General features: G+C 43.9%; 2 protein-coding genes across 4 annotated transcripts in view; both read left to right on the top strand.

Annotated features, from left to right (window-relative positions):
• Nucleotides 1-406: 406 nt before the first annotated feature.
• Nucleotides 407-2446, top strand: them4 (thioesterase superfamily member 4). Of its 2 annotated transcripts, none has more exons than XM_080540376.1 (6): nucleotides 407-526; nucleotides 1075-1264; nucleotides 1454-1616; nucleotides 1704-1814; nucleotides 2003-2127; nucleotides 2344-2446. In XM_080540376.1, exons 1-6 carry the CDS (start codon nucleotides 521-523, stop codon nucleotides 2388-2390), a joined length of 642 nt encoding a protein of 213 aa, XP_080396502.1. In that variant the 5' UTR covers nucleotides 407-520; the 3' UTR covers nucleotides 2391-2446. The 2 variants fall into 2 exon arrangements, with proteins under 2 accessions (XP_080396502.1, XP_080396503.1); XM_080540377.1 differs by having other exon boundaries at nucleotides 481-526; nucleotides 1102-1264.
• A 3022-nt stretch (nucleotides 2447-5468) lies between these two features.
• rorc (RAR-related orphan receptor C) overlaps nucleotides 5469-7718 on the top strand; it is a 20297-nt gene continuing 18047 nt past the window's right edge. For both annotated transcript variants that reach the window (XM_080540375.1, XM_080540374.1), the window contains exon 1: nucleotides 5469-5934. In XM_080540375.1, coding sequence (XP_080396501.1) covers nucleotides 5880-5934 — 55 coding nt within the window. In that variant the 5' untranslated portion in view covers nucleotides 5469-5879. The remainder of the gene's footprint in view (nucleotides 5935-7718) is intronic.

The following is a 7718-nucleotide window of genomic DNA, read 5'->3' as shown; positions in this document are numbered from 1 at the left end:
ACAAATACCGAATGCATTTCCATTATGACATCCATGAAAGTCATTCTACCGGCGAAACCAACCAGGAGTCCAAAGGCTTTGTATTAATTAGATTGTTTCAGCGGAAAAGCAGACATGTGTATGTGTTAATGTGAATTACGTTGGCGGTTGCTGGTTATCTATAAAACGCGGTTACTAACTGTATTATTTGCACAGTCGATTTGTTGCTAATTCGTAACACGTGTCAACTGCATAAATGTCTTTCAAAGAACTTGTTGTCATCTCGTAATCGGTGAACATGTGCTTTTGGACTCTAACTTTGCTGTCATCCTACGCCAGCATTCACCATTCAGATTCAGCTAGCTAATTTAGTTGAAGAGAACAAGTAATAATAGTCATTATTATGATGCGAACCGGTGTACACATGGCGAAGGCGTTTAGCCGGGTCTCAAACGGAGCAGCTCTCAGCTCGAACATCACACGACTCACTCCAAACGGGGCTCGACAGCATCCGCTCGCCTCCCACAACAGTGTCCGCACCATGGCGGTAGGTGTACTCAAACCGGACCTGATTCATGTACACAGGGATACAGACCCGTAGCCAACAATGTCACCAATGAATATTTATAGCATAGCATAGAGTACAGCACAGTGTTTTATTTGTATAGTATAGTATAGTGTATATAGCCTTTATTTATGTAAACCAGCTCTTTTCCCTTCTTGTTTTTAGTATTTTTTTTCCTAGCACCAGGGGAGCCCCCCCTCCCAAATTTCGTTGTTTGGTACCTGTACTATATTAATGACAATAAAGACCATTCATTCATTCAAATGTCCTGAACCTGCTTGCAACAGAGAATTGTCACTATTACTATAGTCAAAGTCTTGAGGCATATATCCCTTCAGCCCTCCTAAAAAGGTGTATCTTCGTCTGTCCTGTGGTTCATAGTAATTGTTTTGTACTCATTCATTGTGTGAACAATGCCTATTGTGCTATTCATGTCTTTCCCTCTGGACGTTTCTCTCTTGATGTTCTGATGTTGTACAGTAGGATGCCCTGGCTCTCAGTCAGTGTGTAATACCTCGTTTGTCCACCAGGTGTTGCCGTGGCCCTTCTCCTCCCAGCCTCGGGACTTCAGCTTGCCAAATGCGTCCTGGAGCTCTGAGATGCAGCGCCTGTATGAGCAGTATAACAGCCTATGTGAGATCGAGACGGAGGAGGGAGAGAAGAAGTGGGGCCCATGGAGAAGACTGCCTAGCTACAACCGCATGCTCAAGTTTGCTACAGGTATTATTATATGACGGAAAGGTGTAGTCTGACTCCCCCTTTCCTCGATATATGGATGTTATCGTATGTGTGTGTGTGTGTGTGTGTGTGTGTGTGTGTGTGTGTGTGTGTGTGTGTGTGTGTGTGTTAAAGGCAGCATCTTATTCATTCATCTCGTATTCTTGAATAAAATATTGTTTTTAATTCAAGGTGGAGTCTATTTGAGTCAGATTATTCAGTCCAAGGCTCGTCTCTTCACTCGCAACATTAAGGTGCAAGGAGCGGCGTTTGAGTACGTCATGTTTGTCAACAAAGAGGAGCAGAGGTGTGTGTGTGTGTTCCAGGCCGGACACCTTCTGGAGGGACCACCAGGGTGAGCGATGTGTGTTATACTGTAAGAAAAAATCGAATATATATATACTGTTGGCGGTCTGATGTGGATAACTGTGTGGTATTCCAGACATGTCCATGGAGGGGCGATAGCCACCATGATTGACACTGTGACAGGGACACATGCCACCTACCTCTCTGGACCAGTTATGACTGCCAACCTCAACATCAACTACCGCAGGTACAGGGGTAACACACACACAAACACACACACACACACACACACACACACATACATAATAACATACTAAAGACTAATTGCAACGCCATTGTCTTGCAACTGAATAATGCAAGTTTGTGCTGTCATTGATAGTTGCTGTTGGTAATAATTACTATTTTTTATGTATTTGTCTTATCCACTCTCCCTAGCCCTATCCCATTGGGAAGCACAGTGCTGCTTCACTGCTCATTGGATAAGAAGGAGGGGAGGAAAACTTTTGTTAGCTGTCAGGTGACCAGCACAGATGGCTCAAAACTACACACAGAGGCTACAGGTAATACACACAACCACTCTCTTACACATTGGTAACATACAGCGTAACATTCTACAAAACTGTCACATGTTCGGTGTGTTCTGGGACACTGGTCTGTAGTGAACACAGGCTGCCATGTATGCCTCACCTCTCAGGCTGCCTCACCTCTGCCTCACCTCTCAGGCTGCTTCACCTCTCTCAGGATTGTTTTTCTTTTCTCTCATCCTTCTCTCTTAGGGCTGTTTCTGTCCATCAGTGTGGCCAACCTATTAAGAGGTTCTTGATGACGCACAGATCAACCCACTGATCTTCCGCTGTAAATGCACAACGCAGCAAACCGAGGCCATTTGTGTGTGTGACTGTGTGCAAATCTGGCAATCGTCTAACTTCTATTAGTTAACAGTCTAGTAGACATCTGCTGTCCTGTGCTCTACTGATATAAAGGGATATCGTAAGATCAATCTCCCAGATACATATAGTATAAAACTGAAAGTACACACTTCTATACACCCCCACCCCCCATTTCTGCACTGAGATGTATATTTAATGGACAGTTAATATATTGTATTTTTCATATCATTAATTATTATTTCTGAGGCCTTTTGCAAGTGAGATTCCTTACAGCTCATAACTTATTGTGTGACCATTCACCTTTTGAATAAAAGCCTTGATTTCTTGTGTACTAACGGCTGATGTTTTTAAATTTGTTTATTGTCAGGGTGAAACACCCAGTGAGGGAGAATCTGAACTAGAAAGCCATCTTGGTTCATTTTGTTATAATGTTGTAGTTGCTCTTCATCACAGCTTGTGGGGAGTAAAGAGATAATGTGTCTACTATATAATCAGGCATGCATCTGCTTGAATGGTTGCTGGAGGGAGTCGGAAGTAGTTGAGCTTATTTAATTAAGTTTTTTTGGAATCCTTCTCTCTCATATGGTCTGCTCCCTGTGTTGAAGTTGGGGTCTATTTTGAGTTGGGGGTCCCCTTTCTTCACCTGCCTGGTTAATGTGTCAACAATGATCTCTCTCTATGACATTAACCTTCCTTCCCTCTCCCTCTCATCCCTCTCTCTCTCTCTCTCTCCCTCTCTCTCTCTCTCTCTCTCTCTCCCTCCCCCCCTCCTCTCTCTCTGTGATTTGGGTTCTTCCAGTAATAAATGACTGACGGGTGGGCTGCAGTGTTACCGTAACTTCTTGTACACTGTGCATCAGAGAGGATCTTCTAGAATCTTCTGAGGATTCTCTCAGACCACAGTCAGCATTCTCAGTACTGAGACAGGCACTGGAGAAATATTACACAGGGGTTATTACATTGCAGTGAAAAGTGCTAACAAATGACTAAAAGCTAAACTAAGGTGTCTAATATGCATACAAATGTGTAATTAAGGTCAGTTGATTGTAGAATTGTTGGCTACCTCATTACTTTAAAAAGGTTGGCTGTGAACACAGTGGAAACTCAACTTGAATTCAAACAGGAACATTCCATCCACTCATCTGGCTTGTATCTGTGAGGCACCCAAAATACTATAACTAGGGTAGGAATTCGAGCATTTGCAGATACAGGCTTTCTGCATTGCATTTCTATTGGCAACAATTTAATTGTGGCATAAAATGTATTGTGTAATGTTAATGGTGTAACTATCCACTTGTCAGAGGTTGCTAACCAGCTTGTCATGATGAAGATTTTGCTGGTTCAACAAGTACACACACACACACACGCACGCACACCACTTAAGAACCCTTCCATATCCCTTGATACACACACAGACACACACACATAATCGCACGCACAGCCAGACCCTTGCTCCCTAACCCTCCACACACATTTTGGTCTGCGTGTGTGTGTGTGTTTTTTTTGTCTATGTGCACCTTAGCGTGTATGTGTGCGCTCGCCGCTCATGTGGTGGTCTGGTATAGGCTGCTTGGGCCCCTCGGGTCTCGATAATCGTTAGGGGGGTAGGGTAGAGGGGCTTCTGTGGTGTGTGTGTGTGTGTGTGTGTGTGTGTGTTGTGTGAAGAGTAAGAGTATATGTGTGTGGTCCACATGTAGGACACATAGACAGTTTTTTTCTGGGGAGAGCAAAGTGTGGTCAGGTGGGGGAGGCCTGAGTTCCAGTCATTGAATTTCATTAAAACCTCAACTTTTGACACACACATCCACCAACCCAACCCCCCCCCCCCCCCACACACACACACACGCACAGAGCAGTGGTCTGAGCTTTCAAGAGATCATCCGCTGGTGAGGCCCGAAAGTAGAAGCTTTTTAATCTAATTCACATTCTCTATTCGCAATAATAAAGGCATTACAAAAACAGTGCATCCCAACATTATTGGGTTGACACATAATTTGCACACCTCTTTAAGTGGTTCCGTCATAGTGAATAATTGTAACTTAGATACTGACGGATGCTTTACAAATAATTAATAAACAAATTCACACTATATGCATGGTGTTATAACAGGTCCTCAAATCAGGTGCATTGCCAAATGTGGCATTAGCCTTTGGCCAATTGCCACCAATTATATGAAATGTGCAAATAAAAGGCATGAGAAGTACAGTATACAGTACAGTCTTATAAAGGGTTTATGAGTTAGCTAGCTAATATTGCCCATATACCCGGACAAGCGAAGACCAGGGCCCCTCGATATGACACAGGCAGTTACACCTGAGAGCAACCACAGTCAGGAAGCCTTTGCGAGGATGTAATCTACAGGCCAGAGAGGAGCCAAAGCGCAACCGTCCCACCGCAGGGTTGGAAACTCAAAGGTCGAGATTGCCTCGGTCACCTATAGTCTGAATATCGAGCATATTTCGAAATGAACGTATTTAGTGAGTTTAACTTTAACCGAACCTACCAAAACAAAGATTCTCCAGGTGAACACACAGGTGCTGCGTGTTTTAGTCTAGCTAGTCTGGTTTTAATTTCCCAGTTCAGTATAATAATATTATAATTATATAATTATACAAAATATTATTTTCTGGCAACTTCCGTTTGTGTTCATGACTGTCCTGTAAATGACTGTGTCACTGTCACCTATAGGTATGACTGAAGAATATTATTACAGACTTGTTTATTAAAGAGACTATTTCTTTTTAAATTTCTAAGCAATATTTGTGTCCCTTAGCTATAGAAAAACAGACACTTCTTTTGATTCGATATCCTTGATATCAATAATTTAGTGAAATAATATTTGAAATATATGCAATTGAAGTTTATACCGAGCACTATTACAGAAGCAAACCTGATCCCCTGCCACTAACAAACGGCCTATGTGAGTTATTACATAAGAAGCGGTGACATAACCGGGAGCTCGGGATCCCGGGACAGTCAGGGCGCAAAGAGCACACGGGACGGGTGCAACCTTGCAAACGACAAGTCGCGCGCGCACGGTATTCCGCTGTCGATACACCTGCACTTCTGCGTCGGAGAAAGGACGTGGCTGGCAGCGACTTTTCTCACGGCAAAAGAATATGGAGAAAGTGATTTCAGAGAATGACATAATGAGAAAGACATTGTCAGACTCAGATTACCGGAATATACAGTAGCAACTCGGTGGGGAAATGGCAAATGCACGTTTTAAAGCGCCTGCGCCGGCCCGGGCGCTAAACCGACCATTAGAATTTAATTCAAAAGTTGATTTCGTGTTTTTCTGACAAACGCGCGAACTAGCCTGTCCTATATAGAGTGAGTGAGCACGCCGGGCCTGCGCGTGTGAGGCGGGTGCGTGCGTGCGTGTGCAGCTGAACACAAGAGATTGTTTTGACAGGAGAGTTATGGACAATGAGGAGCCTGAATCACCTGACCCGACTGACGCACCAATCAAAAGAGGTAAGACATTCTTCACAGCTTTACCCCCCCCCCCCCCCACACACACACACACCCCTTACCCCCCCCCCCCCCCCCCACACACACACACACACACACACACACACACACACACACACACACACACACACCCTTACACACTCCTCCCAACTATTCAACCACCCATGTGAGCCTGGCTGTAGACTTTGCACTTTCCAGGCCATTCTGTTTTGGGTATTTTGAGAGTCTGAGTGTAATTGGAGCCCTGTTCTAATGGGAGGTCCAGTCACTTGGTCCTTACCTTACTGTACACCTGCTGTTAAATGCTGTCCATATCTTTCTAGAGATACAGTGGGGGGAACTAAGTATTTAACACATCAACAATTTTTGTATTCAACATATTTCCGTCGTCATTGCAGTTATTCACATGACATTTCAGACCATTGGTATTAACTCAATAAAACTACATGCACAGCTAAAGAAATTGTAACAAAAGTTATGTGCAATAAAGGGGAATGACACAGGAAAGCACTATTGAACATGCTAACTGAAATGAATGTAATACTTGGTGGAGAGACGAGACCTTTCTTTCCAATAACAGCTTCAAGATGGTTCCTGTACGAAAAAGCATCATAGTGCTCAGGTGGATTTTGGCCCATACTTCGACACAGACAGTCAATCTTGAAGATTCTGGTGGGACCTCTGGTGAATCTTGATCTTCAGTACCTTCCACACATTTTCTATTGGATTTAAGTCTGGCAATTGACCAGGCTTGTCCAACACCTTTATTTTCTTCCTCTTGACCCAACTGAGAGTCTCCTTTGCAGCATGTTTTGGATCATTGTCCTGCTTGGAAGACCCACCCGCGTCTCATCCTCATCCTCCTGGTGGATGGCAACAGATTCTTCTCACATGGTACATGGCTCCATTCATCTTCCCTTTGGTAATTTGGATTTCCCCTGTACCATGTGACCAGAAACAGCCCCATACCATGATGCTTCCACCTCCTTAAATTTTTGTCTCGTCTGACCAGACTACATTCTCCCACCAATCTACAGGCTTCTCCAAAAGTTCTGTAGCAAACTTCAAACAAGCTTGAATATGTCTTTCCTGCAGTAATGGGGTCTTCTGGGGTGATCGCGAATGGAGACCGTGGCAGTGGAGTGCATTGCCTATTGTTTTCTTTGTGACAACTATACCCGCCGCTTCCAGATCTTTCTGGAGCTCTACTCAAGTGGTCCTTAGCTCTTGGGCTATTCTTTTTGACTAACCTTTGGACTGCCCAGTCAGAAATCTTGCAAGGAGCTCCTGTGCTTGGCCGATTGATGGTCGAGTGATGTTCCTTCCACTTGTGGATAATGGCCCCAATGGTGCTTAGGAACATTTAGGAGTTGAGAACTCTGTCGGTAACCAGTGCCATTACTATGCTGCTCAACAATCTTGTTGGTCTTGTTGGTCTTGGGAGAGCTCTTTGCCTCTACCCATCATGAAATGTTTCCTGCAGGAAATCTTGGTGACAAATGATTTGTTTACTTGAATTCAGAGGTGGGAAACCCTTTCTCAAAAAGTGGAAGTACTTACCTACCCACATGCTCAGCAATCCAGCTGATTCTAATAGGCTAGGTGCACGATCTCACTACTTCCTGAAAGGCACCTGGTATGAACATATCCTGTCTCACTCTATTGGTTTAATTGATTAATCAGCTGTGCACTGCGTGTTCCAACGGTTTACCGCACAGCTGATTAATCAATTAAACCAATAGAGTGAGACAGGATATGTTCATACCAGTTGCCTTTCAGGAAGTAGT

This window comes from Nansenia antarctica, assembly GCF_963989245.1.
Source record: "Nansenia antarctica genome assembly, chromosome: 10".
Classification (NCBI taxonomy): Eukaryota; Metazoa; Chordata; class Actinopteri; order Argentiniformes; family Microstomatidae; genus Nansenia; species Nansenia antarctica.
Note: the sequence above shows the minus strand (reverse complement) of the source record. Positions and strands in the feature narration are given on the sequence as shown.

What these genes read in the sequence shown, in the direction of transcription:
- them4 (XM_080540376.1), top strand. An exon ending in CTCAACATCAACTACCGCAG is followed by an intron (nt 1,815 to 2,002) that starts GTACAGGGGTAA and finishes CACTCTCCCTAG; the next exon opens with CCCTATCCCATTGGGAAGCA. An exon ending in ACTACACACAGAGGCTACAG is followed by an intron (nt 2,128 to 2,343) that starts GTAATACACACA and finishes CTTCTCTCTTAG; the next exon opens with GGCTGTTTCTGTCCATCAGT.